We start from the raw sequence: 23,130 nt of genomic DNA on the forward strand, positions 1-23,130 counted from the left end.
AGATTTTTATGACAAAGTAATTATCTATCCCTATTCATAACATTGAAAGATAATTACTTCGTAACAAAATTGCACTTTCTTACACAAATTTATATATTTTGCAAGAGAGACAGGCTTCTGAGGTTAATAATCCATTTATAGCCCTGCAAAAATAAAGTAATAAAAGTAATTAACAAGTGTATTCTATTGTTTTACATCGTAAAAATTGACATTTTAATGATGCCAATTTCATAACTGGTCACTATGGGGAATGCTTACAAAACATTTGCATCTGCTAACTGGGATTTGAAAAATTGACCCTAAGTCGAATTCTTGATATTCATGACGTAATCTTTTATACGGAAAACACCGGGCGTTTGCCACCAGTTTCATAGGTGGTTTAAATTCAAAACTGGTGGCAAACTCCCGGTGTTTTTCGGGTGTTTCCGTAAAAAAATTACGTCATGAATATCAAGAAATCAAAACTCATGAAAAGGCCCTAAATTTAGCACTAAATTTCTTAAATAAAAATTATTTTCCTTTTTTTTCATCACTGATATTGAACAAGAAGGCAATACTTACGTAAACCCTTCCGTCCGCTGACGATGTCAGCATTTCTTAACCTGTTTGAGGAAGTGGCAAGCGAATCAGGTCCGCATCCACAGCCTGATAAAGATACTAGAGTAGAGAGAAGAGTCACAAATTTACTCATGTGGTCTACCTGTGTGATTATCACACAAATGCCAGATTGAAAATAACATTTACCTCTCGTCTAGACCCTTTAAGTGCCACGGTCATTTTTTAAAGAAAATGGCTAGTTCAATCTTTAAAGGCTTATATCTCCGGACCTGCCTGAATGATAGAAAGGTGCCCAGTAGTAAAACTTCAAGCTAATTCGCCGGAAGCTTTCTGGAAGACAGAATCAAGTAAAGCAGGGCCAAATTTGGAGCTTCTTGGATCAGTTGTTGACTAAAAATGGTCAAAAACCGGTCAAAATCTTAAAAAAGTGGATTTTTGTCAAATTTTTGCATTTTTTTAGACTTTTTAGCTGAAAATCTTGCTGAAAAGACTCACTTTTGATTTTTTTTTTGCTTGACCATGAAGCCCAATCCAATTCTTACGAGTTAGACCAAAAATGACGATTTGTAACTCAAACTGGGCATTACAGGAGTGCATAGTCCATGACCAATATACTCGTCATTGGCACTTAAAGAGTTAAATTCAGTGCAAATTCTATCGCATCACGTGATTGTATTATCTTATCTTACCTGAGTAGATCAAACTCCATCAACTTAAATAACCATTAGGTTCAATTCTTTTAACTTCCGATTTCGGATCCGGTGATTTGGAACTCCAGTCTGTATTTGAACAAGATGGTAGCTGAGCTATACATTTATTTTTGACACCAGTGCGCTCAGAACTGACGCAAATACCCACAAACTTCCAATGTTGTTGCATAATAGAATCGATCCAACCCTCCAAAGATGACCCAATAGATTTTGAGTTTTTCGCAAACTCCACTACCCGCTCGCTCGTATCATTCGCCGCGCGGTCAAACTCAACCACGTAATCTGACGCGTAAAGACCAGCAGGTGGACCATTATTTGTTGCGATCACGTCGTTCAAAACGCCTTCTTTACCGTCATAATAGTTTTGAGGAATGACTAAAAACTTTGTGAGACCAAGAGTGATATCATCGTTAAAGACAATTTTGACCGTCCAAGTCCCAGGGCGCAATGGTTTGTTGAATTTTGGTTTATGGAAACTGATGACCCAAGTTTTATCGACTTTCATCTGGTACATACCTGGAATGAAGGGTGAGACGTGTGAAAATATATTTTTTTCTTTATAATATAGGTTACACGGTACAGTAACGAACAAATAAGACGAACCACTACCGACAAAACATTATAGCCTTATCCCCCCGCTAGGCACCAAGTGATATTGCCAGAGGTACAAGGCTACAAAATATCATTTGAATATGAAAATCATTTTGCGTGGCTTTTGCTTTGATCAGTAGCGTGGTGGGTCGACTAAAATTCGGGCATGGGGAGGCAATTTTAGAAGATTTAGATTTTGGCGCCCTCTTTGAAGAGTAAATTTTTTTTAAGTAACGCGAGCAAAGCAAGCACGGGTATTTTCTCTCTTTTTGGCCGAAAACTGCCATATCTAAGGTGTAAAAGAGCAAAGGGGCGCCGAGATTAGTAATTAGAGGCGTCTTTTTGCACCCTTTGTATTTCGGCTCCCCTTGAAAAAACCTCCGTTGGGGAGGGGGGCTGCCACCACGCTACTGGCTTTGAACCCATGTAATTTGAATGAAAAAAGAAGTCAAGTAAACAAAACAGTATGCAATTATAGCTCATTATTCTATATTTGGCATACTGTATGGGTCACTATAACACAGCAAAAAAGACATAGAAATGATAATGCAATTGTAAAATCTTATTTCTTTTATTGACTTTTTTCACGTGTGTAGTTAAATTCGAATCCCGTATATTAAATGAAGAGTGAATGTTGTAATAAGTAAATTATGTTGAATGGTATGACAATAGTTGAGATAAGAATATTCAAAGTGGAATTTTTTTAATATTAAAAAAAGAGACAATGGTTAGTTAGTAGGAGGAAATTTGTTCGATTTTTTGAGGTAGCTCGACTGTTTTAATCAAAGCACTTGTTATACATTTTTGGAAAGCTAAGGGGTAGGGGAATCAAAAAATAACATAGGTTCCAATTTTTTGTTCGGACGCTTTGGTGTGTTTTTCGGACAAATATGTCCCAGGCAAAAATCATAGGGTTAAAATTTAATGAAAATTTAGCTTGAGAAAAAAGAGACCTGTTGTATATTTTTGGAAAGCTCTCAAAAAATTAAGATTAGAGATATATTGCGAATATAGGTGATTTTTGTACTTAACTCAAGATATTGACCCTTAAAAAATAATAAACCATAATATATACGTTATATGTTATTTTGATTCCCCTAACCCTTACCTTTCCAAACATGTATAACAAGTGCTTTGACTAAAACAGTCGAGCGATTTTACAAGTTTCCCCCTACTAAGTTACAAAATGTCAAACAAAACTGTATACCTGGTGGTTCACGCAATTTTAACGTTTATATTTTACTATCATCATTATTATCATCACTAAACAGACACTACAGGGTGTCCCGAAAAAAAAGTATCGAGTTCGAACATGATTCTGAGTAGAAGGTTGTTGCGTGTGTTAAACATGTAAGAAAATATATGATAAAAATAAATTAACTTTCTTTACAATTTTCATGACGTTTAAGTTATTGGGTATTGTTTTTTGTAAAAGTTATTCCTAACAAATGTCTCATGACAATTAATATGACACAGATAGGAACTTTGATAAACATTGCAAATTTAGTGAAACACACACAATAACTTTCTTTCTATAGAAGTGGTACGACGCTCGGTATTTTTTTCGAGACAATCTGTAATTAACAGGGGACGTTTGTTACTTAATTATCTTAAAGTTAATTGATAGGACAGTACAAACCTGCTATGACATTCAGCGGGTCTTGCCATACTATGCGAACATGGAATTCAGGACCGTGCACCCATCTGTGGACCAATACAGGTTCGTCCCTTGGCCCTATAATGCCAGCAATGTTTCGAAAGATTCGCTCCTTTTGATCCCAACTGGTGCCCACCTGTGCGTAATGAATGAAATATTTTTTTTAATATATATTTTTTAAGGTTTTTAAAATTCGTTAAACATCAAATATATAACTTCTTCGATGGATTGTTCTAGACTAAAACTAAACCATACCCTCTAAAGGAGATAAATTTGAGGTGTCTTGAGAAATGTGACATTCATAAAAATTATGAAATCTTTCACAACATCCACGTAAACCCAAAGATTTTGGTCTGTGATTGTTTCTTGTCATTATAAATTAATATATTTTGACTCGTGTACTATTTAACTTTCGATTCATGTAAAAATCGTGTAGCACCTTTCTATCAAAAGAAGCAAATTTTCTTCTTCGTTTTTCTTCACTTTCACGCAAAGATTTTTGAAAAACTAAGTTGTGGAAAGTATAAGCGCAGTTAAATATCTTTCCAACGATACCAAACCTTTTATTATACGACAACTGGTTTGATAATAATGATCAAAAGTAAAAACACTGCGCACCTTTTGGACACTGGCTTTAATCAATTTAGAATGAGAAGTCATTCGCGTTACATTACAGATCAAAAAGTTTCAAACCACCTTACTATCCCCTTCAGTTTTGTCAACAGAACGTTTTGGACGGATGTGTTAGTGCTGAAGAAGAAATAAAAAATGGTCCTACCGCCAGTGACTGCAGGCGATTGGCTGGTTCACTCATATTCCCATTCTTCATTTCCAAGAATCTGATTGGTTGAAAATATGTTTCCATGGGAATGGTTTCTCTCAAAGTTCTTCCAGCGATCACTTTATATTCTTGTTGAGATAGCACGCCATGGAAAGTATCATTCAACATGTAAAGTGTAGCTTGCTCGGGGCGCCAAATAGGAAAAAATTCGCAATCGTTGACTGTTTGTTCTTTAGAAGCAACACGACTAAAGGATTGAAGCGCTGTTAGTATCATATCAAATTTGCTCCCGTTGTCATGACGACTGTGATACACATTTTCCCAGTAAACATTACGTGCGATCAAAGGAGTTTCGGGTTTTCCGAAAAGCCATTCGTCCAGCAAGTTGATAATTTCTTGATTGACTATTGGCTCGAATTTCCGCGCGAAATGATTGATGGTCTGACTCTACAAATACAAGATATTATTGTTTAAAAATGAAGAAAAAAAGGATCCGTAGCAGCTTCGTGGGCCTCAACCGCATGTGATTGGTTCGAAAGTAGATAGGATTTCAAGACTTTCTTGAGAGGGGGCTTGGGAATGAGGCCTGGAAAGAAGTTTTTATGGCCAAAAAACTGACGTTGAAGGAAAGACTCCTAACCCTGAAAACGTGTAAAAAATTAACGATTTTTCAACGGCTCTACCTTTATGCTACGGCCGCTCCAAAAACATCTATTTAAGGGCTCTTACCATAGTGAATTTTTCATAATTGCGGTGTTTAAAATGTGTTTTCAGACTGATATAACCAACAAAACTATGGCATGTTATACATTTTCTGTTAGAAAAACTATTCCTGAATCTGAAAATTCAAAAATTGCATTGAAAAAATTTGATGAAGAAGAAAATGAAGACTTTTGCGAGGAAGAGTATTTCAACTTTGAAGAGCTTAGTTTCGGCGAAGAAAAAACAATTTTGAAAATTTTTTCGCATTACATGGTGTATCTTTTACCGAACAATAAAAATTTTTGCGGAAAATTTTGTAAATGCTTCTTTGTCTCGAAATCTTCAAAATAGTGGTTTTTTCATCAATTTTTCATCTGGATGTTTGCTTTAAAAAACAGTCATAACTTTTGACACATCTTTTTAGAAAAATTTTCCGCAAAATTAAAATAGTTCAATTCTTTGCGGACAGTATAAAGAAATTTTGAAACAAAAAGTTAATTACCCATTAAACTAAGCACTTTTTGTAAAAGAGGTGGTGATGCAACATATTATTAACATCTTTTTAAAGTTCATAACGTCATTTTTGCAATTAAATTCTTAATTACTCTTAAGGGATTCGATTAAAAAGCAATTTATAAAGGCAATTCTTTGTTAAAAGTGTTAAGGAACCTGAAATATAACTTTTATGTTCAAATACCAAAATCAACTTTTGGACTATGGTCAGAGCCCTTAAGACAATAGAAAGAAAGAAGAAAAAGAGAGAGTCAAACCTGTAACCGAACAAGATCTTCAGGTTTGAAATCATTGGGTGAACAACCGCACCAGTCCACGATATGTTTATATTGACATCTACAGCCCAACTTTCTTTTCCAATTCGCCAACCTCATGTTCCCTTTAGCAAAGCTCGTGCAATAACGTGAATTACGTAACACCACGTGGAAAAAAGACTGGCAAAGAAGAAAAAGAAGAAGAAAAAGAAAGTTACGCATATTACGTAATACAACGTGCAAAACATGATAACTTGTCGAAAAATATTGAATAAAAATGCCACTTTTCTGCGGTAAAGCGTACGAAAGTTTAGGTGGTCAATCAAGAAATCTATGTACGCTTTGCAAATTTCTTTAATGCAATTTTTCAAATTTTTTAGTTTTTTCTGATCTTCTATTTGAAAAATAAAAAAACTTGCAAACTCTTTTCTTCCATTTGATAGCTAGAATTAGTCGATTTATTTGAATTTTCAAAATTTTCTTTCTTAGGGGAGGGGGTTCTATCAAAGCGCATGAGAGTGTACAAGGGGAGTCGAATTTTGCCTATTTGAGCGTACAGATTTTATGAAGGGACCTGTCAAGTCCATATGTACAGACGAGTTAAAAGAAATGTTCAGAAAATTCTCTAATGAAAAATGGGCCTTTCAAGAAAAAATTTGAATATGTGGTGGAGGGTATAGCATTTTTTGGAAATTTACTCTCCGGACATCGTAGATTTTGACTCCCCCAGGAAAAGCATCAGTTGACCCCCCGGGTATTCAAAATCACCCCTAATCAGAGCAAGTTTGCAAGGCAAATTTTTCAGATTTTTCACTACCCCCGGACAAAATATCCAATATATCCTCCATCCCCCATGTACAAAAAATTTCTGGAAGAGCCCAATGGTTCGTTAAATCTAAAATAGGAATAATGAAATGAATTTAAATCAAACCCGGTCACGTACTTCTGCGGGTAACAAGGCATAACGGTACATGTGTTTCATTCCAGTCACCAGTGTGTCATCAGAGTGAACTAAATAATCCACGAATTTTCGATTCAAACATATCCAATCAGAGCCTCCATCAAAATCGATATTCGAAGGTAAGTCTCGATCACCCAAGCGCCACATGTGTTCATCACATTCGTAAAATATTCTCGATAACCCTTGCTTCTTTACAAACCTGAAAAAAAATCAAGACAACATTAACTGGGGTTATGACTGAGCGACCATAACATTCATTAGCTCCAGAATATAAATAAGTCGTACTTTTACTTTTGACCAGAAAAAGTTGTGGTTTGAAGGTTATTAGCGAACACCTCACCAAAAACCTGGATTTTTCATCCAGTCTCTTGGTGAGTTACAATTTGATGAATTCATAGTGGGCAGAGGGGTATCAAGCCCCGCCTTAAAAATGGCACCCCCCTCTTTTAGATCAACCCCCCTCTTAAAAATGAAAATTCCTCAACCCCCCTCTTTTTTTTCGACCTTTTACGCACAAACTCTTACAATCTCTAACTATAAAGGTTGAAAAAGCAACATACTCCATCAAGAGTTGTAGAAACAGAGTTTTTGCTTCATTCAAATAATTGTTGAGAAATTTAAAAATGAATGGAAAACACTCTTTTGCAAATTGCCAAATCTTCCAAGCCCCCCTTAAAAATTAACCACCCTCTTTTTGTCCAAGCCACCCCTTTTATTTGAAATTTTCACAAGCCCCCCCCTTATTTTAAATTCAGTAAAATTCTCAAACCCCCCCCCCCCCTTTAAAGGGGGGGGGGTGCCCACTATGGAATTTCTGAAAAAAGAAGCCTTGATTGCGTAGAAAAAAACGCGCGGGCGACGTTATAAAGTAACTCCCGGCTTACGAAGGTAACCCAGAATGACGGTATTTAGAACTAGAGATAGAACCTTACAAAATATATATTTTTGATTTACGTAAGTCAAGATGACGTCATATTTTGTAACGAGAGCACCCGGAACTTTTTATATAGTCTAATTAGTCGAAAATCGAAAAAAACGTCTGAATATGTTTGCTGATATTCTGATATGTTGGTTTCTCACTCCAATCACTTCTCTCGTTATTTGGATTTTAAGTATTTTTCTTTTTTTTCAAAATGGCGACCTCGTCAAATGCTTCTAGTCTATTTCACTGGAAATTATCAAAAAGCTGTAAAGTTGTAAAGTCAACGTGTACTTCGAAAAAACAAACGAAGCGTTATTTAAGCGCATCTAAATTAAATGGTAAACATAATACACCTTTTCGACCGTAGTCAAGCGGGCATTATTTTGTCCGCGTTATCCCACTAAAACCGTCCCAATCCTTTTTTGACGCATTTTTCTATTGTCTATTATTGCGAAAAAAGGACTGGGACGGTTTTAGTGGGATAAAGCAGACAAAAAAAAGCCCGCGCGACTACGGTCAAAAAAGTGTATTCTTTGAAATGAAAAACAAAACATTGCTATACCTTTCAGTTTTGCCACCGTGAGGCTTCAAGAATTCTCATCACGATGCGAGCGCAAGAAGCGGAGAGCTTCTCATTGTGTCTGAAAAAAAGAAAGTGGTTGAATGATTAAAGATTTTGTTTTTTGCTTACTTCAATCAATTTTTATTTGCAAGCATTTTATATTGAATTGACACAGATGTGGAGCAGATTGGTCAAAAAAAGGAAAAGAAAAACATTTTTTGTTTATATCAGTACAATATAACAATAAGCAAACACTGTCGTCCTGATATAAAACATGTGCCTGATATGAAACGGGAACACTTATATAAAAATGAAACCTTTAAAGTCCATTCTTAAGTGTGAGCTCTTCTTGTTATCGATTGGAAACCGTTATCAAGGAATTTATTTATCCGCCCAATCAAATTCCCGCTAACTGGAAATTCATTCCCCTATCTGTTTTATTTCAGGCCTTAAACCCAGTTTTTTGCTTTTTCGATATCGTTTTTTGGCCCCTTTTTTTCAACCATCCGCCAAATTAAATTCCCTCTGAAAAAACTTTTTCGGCCATCCGTCAAAATTCGCCTGAATGTCTAATTATGCTGCCATTGTTTCCGCATGTTGAAACAAAGAGTTCATTTTGTAAGCGAACGGATTCCAAAAAAATATGGTACTAAATTCTGTTTGATGTTACTGTTGGAAGGGAGAGTCCGAATGTTTTGTAACGTGCATCTAATGCGGTACGGTACTTCTAGTTAAAAAATTACAAGTATGAATTATAAAGATACTCTCTTTTGATAATAGCAATGAGACGCATCTTTTTTGCTGACAAAACAGAATATGAAAAATAACGAAAAAAACGACACGGAAAGTGAAGAAAGTTATGTAAGGAAATGGCAGTTAAATAACGTCCTTTTAACCAAAATGATGACAATAAAAATATAAAATGCTGACTCAACAAGAATTCTCTTACTGCACAGGATAATCAGCTGCACTAATGTTTAAAAAGAAATCCCATTTCCAATCCGCCATTCGTAATACGTCCGCCATCATCCGTAACAACATTTGTAACAAACTTGCACCGCCCCAAATCGTCGCCATCCGCCAGGGCGCCACAGCCACATTATCGAATCTTTTCACAAACGTATTTAGTTCTTCATATAAATAATCTGATCTCTGAAACGATACATGTTAGCAGTGGATTTATTGAAATTGTAGTCTCGACAAAAAGAGCCGTGAGAACTACACGTTTTTTTTTATAAGAACAAACTATATAAGAACATAAGGCTTCGAGGCCCAAAAATTTAAGAACATTCTAAGAACATTCTAAGGATTTGGAGACTTAAAAACATGCATTTTCTTAAGAAATTACATCAAAATGCTCAAAAAATGCTGAAAATAAGAACATTTTAAGAACATTTTCAGGCTTCAAATCCAAAAAACTAAGAACATCCGAAGCTTCGAAAATTTTTGACGTTCTTATAAAAAAAAAACGTGTATATTAAATGGTCTGGTCTCAAACATTCTAGTAATATTGAACATGATAATATGATCAAAAAATAAAATCCCATTTCAAGACCTTTAGCCTGGTACTGTTGAAGCGTTGTCAAGCTGGCAGAAGGGAAAATATCTTAAAAGTTCAGAAAATATAAATAGCAATCCATTAAGAAAACGTCAAAAGTCAAGTGACCAAAATCACATTTTAGGGACAGAAATAAAAAATAATAAAAAGCAGTCTTACCGAGTCAACGTGAATATAAAAGTAATGATTTTTATGATAAAGGGCTTTGAAAAGGCGTTTAACTTGTCTGAAGGCACGCCCGTGAACGACCATGGCGTATAATATCCGTATGGGCGGACCATAGCCCATTTTGCTTTGAATGGAATGTGCTGGTCTTTTTCCAGCCGGTACCTGACACATCCTGGTGATGTTTTTCCAAAAAAGTGTTTTTTCTTGTGCAGCACAAATTGTTTGATACAGCTCATTTTTACATTGTTCACTTTTGACACGTGAAAGTGCTGATTTGGCATCTTTGTGTTTTACATCACATCTCACTGGTTCTGTTGTCATTGTCATCAACTAGACAAAATAATACAGAGAGAAGTTAATTTTCGTTTTTGTTAAAAATAATGTTTAAAGAGCCTCCTTATAATAGCAGAAATTTGCCTTTGAATGGCTGAAGAATGTTGTTGTCTAAGCTCAATGAAAGACTGTTGGCAAAAAGTCAACACTGGTTCTCTTCTTTTGACTAACTGACGTGAAATTACTTCTTTCTATCTTTTACAAAAGAAAGATTTTAATTGTCATCTTTCTGGCTATTTTACTTTTGTGATGACAATTTCGGTAATTTTAATACAATGCATGAAAATCAGCAGCAAAGGTGTGCAAGAGTAATCCTTATTCAACTGACGGTGAATTGGGCTTTTCCAGAAAAAAACCATATACCCCTGTTGAGGAGGTTCTTTTCCGTTGCAAGGGGGTGAGGTTTGATATATGGCGGAATTCCATAGGGAGATAAAAAAATCTGTCAAAAATAACTGGAATTCCATGTTGGTAGCTTTTTAAATCCTACTAAAATTCAGAATTCCAGAGGGGTTTAAACCTGAAATTGCCTGGAATTTCAGGGGGTTACAGCATTTCCAGCCACGTAGGGATGGACCTCCTCAACAGGGGGTATAGGGTTTCTTTCTGGAAAAGCCTGTTATTCTCTTAGGAATCGAACATCAGAATGATGTCATGTAATCAGATGTAATTTCAAAACATGAATTTGCACCCCTTATTGTTTATAGCAGCAAAATATTTGTTTTTACTATATTGGAGTGGCACTCTTAGATCAAAATGGGGATTTTATCAATATTTTCTTGCACCGAAAAGAGAGCATGACGTTATCAATGTGCGTGTTTTGAAAGTTCGGTGTGTACTCAGTTTTCACCTCGGGCAATTTAAGGCATGTCCAAATTTACTGTAATTTTTTACCACCGTTCCCACTTCATACATCGAAAGTATTGGAGTGTAGATCACTGGCTGTTTCATGATTAATTTCTTGACCTAAAAAAAGATATTCGGGCAAAAACCAAAAAATGCTGACGTCAGCAAAACTTGTTTTTTGAATAAATCCAGTTTGACTGGTGGTATAAACATGAAATTTGGACCCAAGTTGCACATCACTAAAAGATTCATTTTTGCATAATTTTTTTTTCAAATCTTGCTGACGTCAGTAGAAATCAGCAAAATACGAAATTTTGCAATAAAGTGCAATATATTTGGCTTAGAGATACTTACAAAACAACAAAACCTTTTTTAATTTTGTTCTTAAAGGGATTATCAGATGAAATCTCTAAAAATAAGTCTTTACACAGTCTTTACGTTGAATTTCTATTGTTTTCAAGTAAAAATTTGAAAATTCAAAATCAAATATTGCAGCTTTCGAAAACAATTGAGTAAAAAACTTGTCCAAGGCACTGAGAGGCCACGGGTGCCAAAAAGAAGGGCCGTTTGAAATGTGGCAACCTCATTGGTGGAAATTTGATAAACAACTGCAAATGAGTGCCTGGAAGCAATCAGTAGAAGAGATCAACTTTCATTTTTGTTGCAGATTTCAATATAAACTTCTCATACAAGGATTACTTGTCAATGTGTTGTGTCAACTTGTCAGCATTGTATTGTTGTAAAGGGAAAGATAAAAGAGGTAAGACTAGCCTAGTTTCTAATCCTGATATAGGAGTTTAAGTTTAGACTGACACAAATACAATGCGGCTGGAACTTCGATATTTGAGGATTATAATTTTACCAGCTTTTTAGCAATTTTTGCCTCCCTAACCCAAATCCCGGAACCTCTTTAGCTTAAGGAAAATTGAAACTAGAGTTTTTCAGGGTTCCGAAAAAATGGAATGCCAAAATTTTTTCATCTTCATAAAATCGATTCTCATAACAAAATACATCTTTTGGTCAATGGGTTTTTTTAATGTGCGAGAAAAAAATTATTAGTTTGCGTTCTTGCGCGGGCGAATAAAGACGAGGCGGCAATCTTTGGCCAAGGGCGCTACTAAGTTCCACCTTATTTTGCGCCTACGATAGAATGATCCAAATATGGGGGCATTGCAATGATAAACTCATCTCAATTTTGTAAGTGTTTATTTTCTGTATACACAAATAGTTAGTATATTTAATATTATTTACTTATTCATTTTAAGCATATGATAGCATACATTTAAATATATTATGGCTAAATAAAAAACAAATGATGGCAGTTCTATTTTTTCCTCAAACTCCTGGGAAAAGTTTTTTTGTTGACTTACCTATTTTTCAAATCTCGGAAAAAAACTCCCATATACCGGGTGCACCAAAAAAAAGTATACAGGTTTGTCGAGATATTATGAGCTTTAGGATTTAAATTTTTTGTTCATTCTTTATTCATCCTATAGAGGATGCTCTAACTTGAATTTTGAGCGATTATATATTAAATTTGAAAAAGTAGTTTGAAAGTTATTTTTATTTAAAAAACTGACTTTTTTTCCATGTGGAAATTTCAAAAAATCATTAAAAACAGCAATCACACTATAAATAAGACAAAATGACAAAAACACAATATTGTTTTTTGACTCTTCTTTTTTCTCTTCAACGTTTATTGAACATCTAAATCGGATAAATGCTAAGAAAAAAGCACAAAGAATTTCTACCTTCGATTTTGCTACACTTTATACCACTCTTCCTCATGAATTACTTGTAAAAACAGACAGATATCATTAATTTCGTTTTTGATGGGGCCTGTCGCAATAAACTTGGATTTTCTGCGAATTCAGTCTATTGGACAGCAAAAGGAAAAGATAACAGATTTTTTACCAACATTTCTTTATCAGAGTGTGTTGAATTTTTAAACAAGAATTGCTATTTCAAAGTTGGTAATCATATACTCAGACAAAACATTGGTATCCCGATGGGAATAGATCCAGCTCCATTTTGGGTTAACCTTTTTCTTTATTATTACGAATCTAAATATGTACAAAATTTGATATCTACTAGTTCTCCGAGAGCAATCAATTTTCATTCAGTTGGTAGATTTATTGATGACCTTTGCGCTATTAATGATAGAGATGATTTTTTCTCATGTTATAATGATATCTATCCGGAAGAGCTACAATTGAAAGTTGAACATCATGGAACACATGCAACGTTTTTGGATCTTGATATAAGCATTGAAAATAACATCTTTCGCTACAAATTGTTTGACAAGAGAGACGCCTTTCCCTTTTTCATTGTGAGAATGCCATGCATAAAGATAGTAATTTACCATCAATCATCTTTTACAGTTCTATATATTCTGAGGTCCTACACATTGCTAAATGCACTCTTCTTTTTGAAGATGTTCTGCCCAGAATTTCAGAACTTTTCAAACGCATGCTCAATCAGGGAGCTGAAAGATCTTTCTTGCGAAAACAAATTGTAAAGTGTTTTGATAGATTTCCAGAGGCTTTTCTGAAATTTGGAGAATCTTTAAATGATTTTTTAGCGCAACTGCATTTTTGAAAAATTGAAACATCTTTATATTATGTATTGTATGTTAGTTTTCTCAGTCATTTTCTTTTTCGTTCTTTCCCGTGCGGACGGCTGCATGGCATTTCGGACTTTAGGTATCGAACCGGGTTCTGGGTCTACTTTTTGAAAATTTGTGTTTTTTGGTACTTGTCTTTTGTTGTTTGTCTTTTGTTGTTTGTCTTGTTCTTGTCTCTTTGAACTTGTTTATTTTGTCTATTTTTTAACCTCTTTTTTTTCTTTGTATTTGTGTGTGAGTTTTTGTTTATCTATGTTTGTTAGTTTGTTTGGACTGCGGGTCAGTTCAGGGTTATGGAATCTGGGGGAGGCTGAGTGTTGGACGTCCTTAAAACATGTTTAAAGCAGCCGCGCCTGTCGCAAGTTGGGGACTCCAGATTGCATTTGTTGGGTTTTTTGAGTGGTTTTTGGTGTTTGTGTTTATGTGATTGCTGTTTTGTTTTTCTGCTTGGCTTTAAACTTTATGTCTATTGGTTTGTTGGTTCTTTTTCACATAAAATTCTCATTTCTTGACAGAATGTTTGATTGGTTTTATTTATATTTAGAAAAATTCAAAAAAAAATGGAAAAATATGTATAATTATAAAAATATTATTCCCTTTTTATGTTTCATCTTTATTTTATTTAGTATTTTCAACACTTTCTCTCCTTGACAGTTAGTCACACTAGCGTCCCGCCAAAATGCGTATCAAAGATTAATGCTGCGAAAGCGCTATATCATTTTACTTGACTCTCAACCAAAAAAATGCGCCGCAAAACTTCTAAAGGGATTCATGAAAATATAATAAATATAACGCGGCGCTTTTTAATGAAAATAACATTTTCAAAAACTTTGAGAAATTGCCTAAAATTTGAGCCATAGATGAAAAAATTCGAGCCAAGCCAACATTGAAAACTAATTTGAAGAGCAACTTCCCAACCCCTTCATTTGCCAATGGTCGCAAGTGAAAAATACCCCGTTCATTTGCCAGGATGTGCCTGACTGCCGGTATAGGAATTCAGATACATTGAAAAATTGTTTTGCTCGCGTCACCACCCACCCCTGAGTTACTGGCGTGATTAAAAAAAAACCGGGAATGTTTTTGAGCGCCCGTCTGCCCGCATGCATTTTTAACACCTGTTGCGACACGCGAACAGAGCATTTTTTCGATGACCGCCTTAGCCTCCACTGATGCAAGTTACCAATCTTACGGTACAATGTATCTGAATCTACAAAACAAAATAATGCTTACATTAATGTGGTCATTCTTTTTTGGATAATTGTTGTCAATGTTCTCCTTTGTCAGTGCATTTGGCAAATATGTTTCGTCGTAAATAAAATCTGTTTCGTGTATCTTAGTATGATCTCTTCTTGCACGCTCCTCAAAATTATCTTGTGATGTTATAAATGAAACAGTTATAATTTGAACAATAACTATCAAAATTGTTATCAATAAGATTGTTTTTACAACACCAAATTTTGTTTTCGTGGCTGCCATTTCTGATTCTCATTTGATATATCATTTGATTCTTCATCTCATTCAGTCGCGGGCTCTCGGTCGGGTTCAACGTTCAGTTAAATCTGCTATAATGTTCGCAGCGCAGCATACATGTCTACAGAATAATACGAGATCCCAAAATCCAGTGTTTCCAGGTTGAGGCCGACTGTTTCCATCTTTTTTTCGACGTGGTAGTTTGTTTACATTTCGCAAATGAAAGTGAAAGTCAAATTTGATATTGATAATGGCGGGAGGGTGTCAAAGGCGAGGGGTAAATCACTTCGAAAAAAGCGTACGAAGTGATTTTTGATTTTTGATTTTTTTGTGATTTTTTGATTTTTCTGTGATTTTTTGATTTTTTTGTGATTTTTTTGTGATTTTTTTGTGATTTTTTGATTTTTTTTGATTTTTTTTTGTGATTTTTTTATTTTTTTGTGATGTTTTTGTGATTTTTTTGTGATTTTTTTGTGATTTTTTTGTGATTTTTTTTTGATGTTTTGACTTTTTTCTGTGATTTTTTTATTTTTTTGTTATTTTTTTGTTATTTTTTGATTTTTCTGTGATTTTTTTGTGATTTTTTGATTTTTCTGTGATTTTTTTGTGATTTTTTGATTTTTTCCTGTGATTTTTTTGTGATTTTTTGATTTTTTTTTGATTTTTTTCTGTGATTTTTTTATTTTTTTGTGATTTTTTGATTTTTCGGTGAATTTTTTGTGATTTTTTGATTTTTTTGTGATTTTTTTGTGATTTTTCTAAGAAGTGTACGAGATTTTTTCGAGTAATTTACCCCTCGGTCAAAGGCTGCATCAGAAGCTAAAGCGCCCAATTCCAGTGCAATTTCCGTACTTGGGCGGCGATGGAAATTTTCATTCCTTAAATTTTTTAAAAAATCCCGACCCTTAATTTTGACGGCGATGAACCTTGAACCTTCTGAGTAACATATGCAAGGATGTTTGTGTTGAGCCAGCTCTTACACTTCTCACTGGAGAGGAGTTTAATGAACGCTCAGCTATTGTTTCAGACAATGCACGTTTAGACATTAAAGCACGGGGTTTCTGGCAAGCAAGGTTGGCCTTTTTTTATATAAGGGTAATTAACCCACTTGCTAAGCGATACGCCAACCAGAGCCTCAAAAAGTGTTTTGAAATAAACGAAAAGGAGAAAAAGAAATCTTATGGTAAACGCATTCTTCAAATTGAACACGGTTCGTTTACTCCCCTTGTTTTCTCCGCTACCGGTGGAATGGGGCGAGAGACAACAAAATTTTACTTTCGTTTAGCAGAAGCAATGCGAGGAGAAAAATGAAAAAAATCAGTCAGAAAAAATAGCGTTTAGCGAAAATGCATAAAGCAATTAATTCATCATTGATTGTTGTATGTTGACGGGGGAGAGGGAAGGGTTGTAGGGAAAAAATAAATAGAAAGTTCCGGTCGCAAAAATCAGTTTTATTGACAATTGAATCATGCTTGACGGTGAGCAGTGTTATCAATAATGTTTTTGTGTGAAAAACATTAGAAATAAAAAAAAATCCAATGAAAATCTGCAAAAAAGGCGATTTCCGGCATTTTCAATTTTTTCTCAAAAATCGAACTCGAGCATTGCGAATACGCATCTTTCTGCAAAAAATCAGTAAAAACTAATGAATGATAAAATCTCGAGAAAATGTCAAAAAATCAGCTTTTCCGGCATATTTCTGGCATTTTCGGCCGGAAAAAAATGTTTTTCGAAAATCGGGCTCCGTCACATTTAAGGTGTTGTCATTTTGCATCAGTGTGCAACATTTCATAAAAAAAGATAGAAAAAAGTAATGAGCCAATCCCGAGAAAAGCTGGTAACAGACGAACGGACGAAGTACAGCTCGAGAAATTCATCATTTTACATTATGAACACGGGTTAATTTAAAGGACGTCCGAGGTTGTTTTCAAAAAGGAACGGAAAAAACTTTTAATCTCAATTTTCAGAATGACTTTGTATCACCAAAAGCTTCAAAAGTATCAAGTTCTCGTTTCAAACTGGAGAGGTCGAAAAAAATCAATAAACTTGGGAAAGGTGTATTGGGCTCTTACAGAAAATTTTCGTACATGGGAGAGGATATAGTGTCCGGGGGTAGTGAAAAATCTACAAAATTTGCCTTGTTTTCGGGCGGGGGTAACATTGAATATCCGGGTCAAAAGTCACAATGTCCAGGGGATAAATTTCCAAAAAATGTTATATCCTCCACTACCATATTCAATTTTTTTCTGGAAAAGCCCATTCCTGTAAAAAGCTGACGTCACTCTAGTAAAAAATTTGTCGGTAAAAAGTGATAAACTTATTGACAAATTGACAAGTGACAAAACACTGATGAAACTTCTGCCGATATGTAAATGTATCATAAATGAAAATTGCAAATAGTTTCACTTTTGTTTGTCTTCTTATTTGCTTTTTAAAAACAATAATTGAAATATGCAGTACAATGGTCATGTCAGAAAAAGGATACAATAAAATCTTCTATTAAAATAAAATGCATCAAATTTTCAAGATTTTATCAAAAATTATCATAACCTATATACCCAAAAAGAACTATCAAACAGTATGACTCGTGACTGACGGGTACATGTTTTTTTTATAAGCAAGTGTCTGCTCCTTGGTCAGGCTCGTGTATGTTTAAGTTCTTAAAGTATCGAGGCATAGCCCATTATGAATTATTATGCTCATAATGGGCTGTTCCATTAAATTTCCATACATGAGGGTGGACGAACCTTTTGAAGGCAAAAAAAGATTTTTAGAAAATGTGCGGATACCCCCTGAAAAATGACAAAATTTACAAAAGCCTTGGATAATTTTTTTTTATACCTTAAAAGTAAAGGTGGACGAACAAATACGAGTCTATTACCCCCTGGAAATTTTAGAATAACCTTTTACCTACTGGAAAAATGAAAAAATACTCCCTGGAAACTCTTCTCCGAATACCCCCTGGAAATGTGCGTCCACTGTATGGATGGAATGGCCCAATTCAGCTGGCGTATATGCTTATGTTATGCTTAGGAAATCTGCAAATGCAAGACTTCATATGCTTATAAAAAAACATGTATTCGCAATTTTCCTAAATATATATTTCATATATAAATTTCAAATTTTGGATTTGAAGCTGGAGGAATTTCAACCTAAAAGCTGTTCATGAATTTTGAATTTAAATCCAAAAGTGCTACATAATATCTTTTTCTAACCATTTTAACTACCAATCTTAGCCATTAAGCCATATGCAAGCTTTTAGCAACTTTGTTGCTGTAGTGGAAGTCGTACCTAGATCCTTTGTTGGTTTTTACGATCCTGCCAGCAGTGTGAGAAGTCTCAAAGGTGGCTTTGGGATACGGTAAGATCATGTTTGCACGTAACGGTTCCGTTTCGCTCTGAAACGAAATGGTCTTCTATTGGTCAGAAGTGACGTTAAACTTAAATTTAAACAATAGAATGGCTTCATTTCGCTTCGGAGCGAAACGGAACCGTAGCGTGTGAAAGTTTTCATTATGAAAAATACAATATGAAAGAGTAGAAAATAATTCTGAAATGTAAAAAAACGAAAAAAAAAACGTGAGAAAATCTTTTACAAAAAATTAAGTGATTTGAAAATGATACAAAAAATATATGTACAAAACGTTAGAAAAATAATCGAACTAAACCATAAGATAGAACCCCTCCTCCCAGAAGAAAAAATGGGCCATTCCATTTTATATCCATACAGGGTGGTGGCCGAACATTTCCGGAGGGTTATCCGGTAAAAATTTCCATAGGGTCTTTTTTCATTTTTCCAAAGGGGTAAAAAGTTATTCTAAAATGTTTCCCCGTCCATCCCCTGTATGGTTTTTTAATGGAACAGCCCTCTATAAAATGGAAACACATAAACATTTGCAAATTCGAGCTTCTATTCGAGCACTACAGCAGTGTAGGTCATAAATCAATTTTTGGAAACACCAGAATGTCTCTTCTTCAAACAATGCATATGAAATAAAAAGAAAACATTTCTGTTTTGTTGGAAAATAACAGAAACGATGTATATGTATAATTCTAGAATTCTGTCAGCTCGATTTCTTTTGATTTCAAGTGTTATCATATTAGAACGAGGCTGTCAGTGCTCACGAAAATAACATTTTTAAAGAACTTTTGCATTTATTTGGGTACCTGATATATATCATCCTCCATTACCGGTGTACTATCAGGAACGGAAACATAACCGTCCGCATCTTTATCAATCTCTTTATACTGTCCAGTAATGACGTCCCCAACAGCATTGTAGCCTACCGGTGCTTGATTCAAACTTGTCGTAGATTGACCGGTTGTCGAGTTCGGAATATCGTAAACGTCATCTCTAGCTCCGGAAGGTGGATTCGCAAGTCCTTTTTCCATGTTCCGCTTTTTGAGTTGCATTATAAGGTCATTTGAGGCACCCGCGCTAGCACTTAAAGAAATTGGTTTTGGAGACGGTGCATCTGGCGTAGAACGCCCGGGCGGTACGGGCGCAGCTCGTTGTGGGCGTGAAATGGGTTTTCGCATGCTTGGTTGGGGAGCTTTGGGTTTATTTTTTAGTTGCTGGTCATGTGATATGTCACCGTTTGATGGTGACGGTTTAAGTGGAAGGTGAGGCGTAGGGGTGGGATTATAATTCAAATGACTGTAGAAATTATCTTCAGTTGGAATGTGTTGTTGTTGTTGCACTGTGTTCTTATTGAAAAGCGAATCATAATCGCTGTTTTTAGAAGTGATTTTCGTTTTATGGTTCGGTGCATCATAAGTGTTTTCCTCTATCGGAGACGATAATGATTTCTTTAGCGGCCTCTTCACCCGTCTGCTGGTATTACTCCACGGGGCGGCGGTAAGGGGCGTGAAGAGGGCGGCCTTCGTTGATCGCCCGATGATTTAATGACGTCGTGATGTTTAAGGGAAGCGTTCATGTCTTCGTACATTTCCTCATCCTCGTTTGCTTGTGCAGCGTGCTCGTTTGAAAACTGACTATCAGCTGTTAATTTACGCGCGTTGTGATCGAAAGGAGGTGCTTTGATTACAGGTTCAGAGCGACGTTTTTGTTGAAAGCGATCTTTGTTGAAAAGTAAGTCGTATTCGGTACTGCTCGTTGCTAAGTTTGGTTTATGCATATGTTGGTCTAAATGACTGTACTCGGTGTTGGTAGAAGCCACCCTTGCAGGTGGTTGCATACGCCCAACGCCCGAAGGTGGAGAAGGAAAAGAGGGCGCCGTGTCTGAAGAAGGTGTTAATGTAGAGATTTCGATTCCTTTGGCACGTATTCGATCTTTCACGGCTTTATCGAGAACATCGAACAATTCGATTGGATTGACCGTGTCGAAACGGAATTCACCTTCACCCGTGGGCGCCTTCCGCCCGACCTCAATAACAAACGTTTCCGTCTGTGACTTATAGCGTCTTATAGTGGAGAACTTCCAACGGATCTTGATTTGTCCTGCTGCAACGACGATCACTTCCGAATCCGTCACCATTAACTGACACGTTCCGCTAAAGCCATTCAAATGTTTTCGTACTAAAGTTTCATCAACGAGAGCAACATTAAAAGTCTGTATAATATTTTGTATACTGCTATCGTTTAAAATGTCTTTTGCGCTGTTTAATTTGTCAATCCATTGTTTACGTAAGGCCTCGCTGGGAGCACCTAGTTCGTACGTGTGATCAACCGTTTTCAGTTCAAACACGAAACGTTTTTTAGTTGATCCTACCACGTAAGACGCCTCATAACTGGACAGTAAATTACAAACAGCTTTCGGCTCGTTTTTATTCCAATGCGAGTCTTTATAAAATTCTAACACTTTACTTCCGGTTGTCGGATGTTTCCGTAATACGGCGTACCCGCGTTTCCATTCTTTGCCACTAAATAGATTGGAGCGTTCCAATTGACCTTCGAATAATACTTCCATCGGGTGCCAACGCTAAAGATGTAAACAAAAATATTTTTTACAATGATAATGTTCAAGTGAAATCATATCGAGCGTTTTCCCCCCTATTCATGATATGCACCACTGCAATGTCTTCTGACATTACATCATGAACCCAACAGCTGATTGGTTGTAAGTGACGTAAAATCAGTCAATACGTCACTTTGAACCAATCAGCTATTGGGTGGAATCAAAGACGTTGCAGTGGTGCATATCATGAATGCTTAAACTGCTCTCATTAGTGATTAGTCTATAATTTTTTTCAAAGGATGAGAATTTACCAGAAAAGGAAGAAATTTTGACGGAAAGAAAATGTGTCGGAATTGTCATATTAAGTTCCCACCAAAATTTTTCTCCCTGCTAACAACCGAATTAAATTCCCTACATACGTATATATATGTGATCTCTGGCGCTTTTTAGTTTTTTTTGTGTCATTTGATAATGATTCTTGATCAAAGAAATCCTTTCTCCAAAAAAAATTATTTTTTAATTCATCCACCAAATCTAATTCCCTCTAAATAAACATCTTCAAATTCCGGCAAACACTTTTTCCTTTAAGGTAATAAAAAAGTAGCAAAATTTCTCTCTTTTCTTTTCTCAGTATTTGTATGGCTGAGGGATATGATTTGACATTTGTTATCATGAAAAAAGAATGGGCCATTCCATTTTACATCCATACAGGGGGCCTTTTTTCATTTTTCCAAGTGGGTAAAAGGTTATTTCATATTCCAAAATTTCCACTAGGTAAAAGAATGATTTCAGTTTGTCCACTCTCACTTTAAGGGATGGAAAGAATCTTTCCAAGGGGTATTCTTGCAAATTTTCCAGGGGGTATCGACATAATAATTTTTTTTTGATTTGAATAGGTTCGTCCACTCTCCTGTATGGTTTTTTAAACTTGATTCGCATATTAATTGGAATTTCACTCACCTTGTGTTATAGAGAGAAAACATCAAAAGTACCATACTGAAAACAACAAGCTGAAGCCATTTCCATTATCGTCAACAATGTTTGTACTGAATTTTTATTTCACTTGAAAATTCTTTTATTTTGTTGGTATTTATTCATCTGAAAAATATTTTTAAGAAAATATAATATATGAATTGATGGATATTTTGTGAAAACAAATTCCATACTACAGCGTACCCCCCAAAAAAGCCGACAAAAATTTATGTAAAGAAAAATCCTTAAAATTCATATCACTTTTGATAATACATGTTTTTTTACATGCGTTCTCTTGTACAAAAAATGAGTTAAATAACTATGCGTATACCTTATCGGGGAAAACTTCGTCGGGGAAAGTAACGAAATTTTGGCCAAGTGACAAATATTTTTCCCCGACGAAAATTTCCCCCCGCCTTAATGCGTTTACCAACTACCAGCAAGTGACGAATATTTTTCCCCGACGAAGTTTTCCCCGATAAGATATCCCCGTATCTTTTGAATAATTAAACTATTCCCGAGCTGTAGTAATAGACGATATCGGCTTCACATGAAAACTCAGATTTGACCCCCGAGAATTCCCCAAAATGCTTTGTGCGGAAAGAATTTCACTGTGAACTTTTTTCCGCGCAAAGCATTGTGGGGAATTCTCGGGGGTCAAATCTGAGTTTTCATGTGAAGCCGATATCGTCTAAGTCAAACGAAGAGAATGTTTTTGAGGATTTTATTTTATATAAACTTACATAAAGTTTTTGCCTTTTGGGACACACTGCATACAGTGGATTTTTCAACTTCTGTAATAAATAGCATGCGCACCCACGTTCAAAATAACACTCCTTTCCACAGACCCAATGGAAAAATTGGCCAAAATATCGTCCCCACTGAAAATAATCAGAAAAGCAAATCCTCACTGCAAAATGATGTTTTATTTTTTGCATCCCCACTGAATTCTCCAGCCATAAAAAACATGGGAATATCGAGTAGTAGGGTAAACCCTACTGGCCGAAAAAATCCTACCGGGTCTCCTGTGA

At 35.4% G+C, this 23,130-nt stretch overlaps 2 protein-coding genes across 2 annotated transcripts; both read right to left on the minus strand.

Moving 5' to 3' along the window:
• Positions 1–270: 270 nt before the first annotated feature.
• Positions 271–15,227, minus strand: LOC136820758 (xylosyltransferase 1-like). Its single transcript, XM_067076985.1, is given in 10 exon segments — positions 271–1,784; positions 3,499–3,652; positions 4,295–4,744; positions 5,770–5,946; positions 6,710–6,926; positions 8,212–8,248; positions 8,251–8,277; positions 9,147–9,363; positions 9,929–10,267; positions 14,970–15,227. Coding segments are annotated over 10 exon segments (2,382 nt in total). The 5' UTR covers positions 15,216–15,227; the 3' UTR covers positions 271–1,266.
• Positions 15,228–20,031: 4,804 nt separating this feature from the next.
• LOC136820768 (docking protein 2-like) lies at positions 20,032–22,253 on the minus strand. Its single transcript, XM_067076995.1, has 2 exons — positions 22,088–22,253; positions 20,032–21,151 (listed from the first exon to the last, which is right to left on the minus strand). The coding sequence occupies exon 2, from the start codon at positions 21,137–21,139 to the stop codon at positions 20,033–20,035; it is 1,107 nt and encodes a 368-aa protein (XP_066933096.1). The 5' UTR covers positions 21,140–21,151; positions 22,088–22,253; the 3' UTR covers position 20,032.
• Positions 22,254–23,130: the final 877 nt, after the last annotated feature.

The sequence above is a fragment of the Clytia hemisphaerica genome, unplaced genomic scaffold, assembly GCF_902728285.1.
Source record: "Clytia hemisphaerica strain Z4C2 unplaced genomic scaffold, Clytia hemisphaerica genome assembly, whole genome shotgun sequence".
Classification (NCBI taxonomy): domain Eukaryota; kingdom Metazoa; phylum Cnidaria; class Hydrozoa; order Leptothecata; family Clytiidae; genus Clytia; species Clytia hemisphaerica.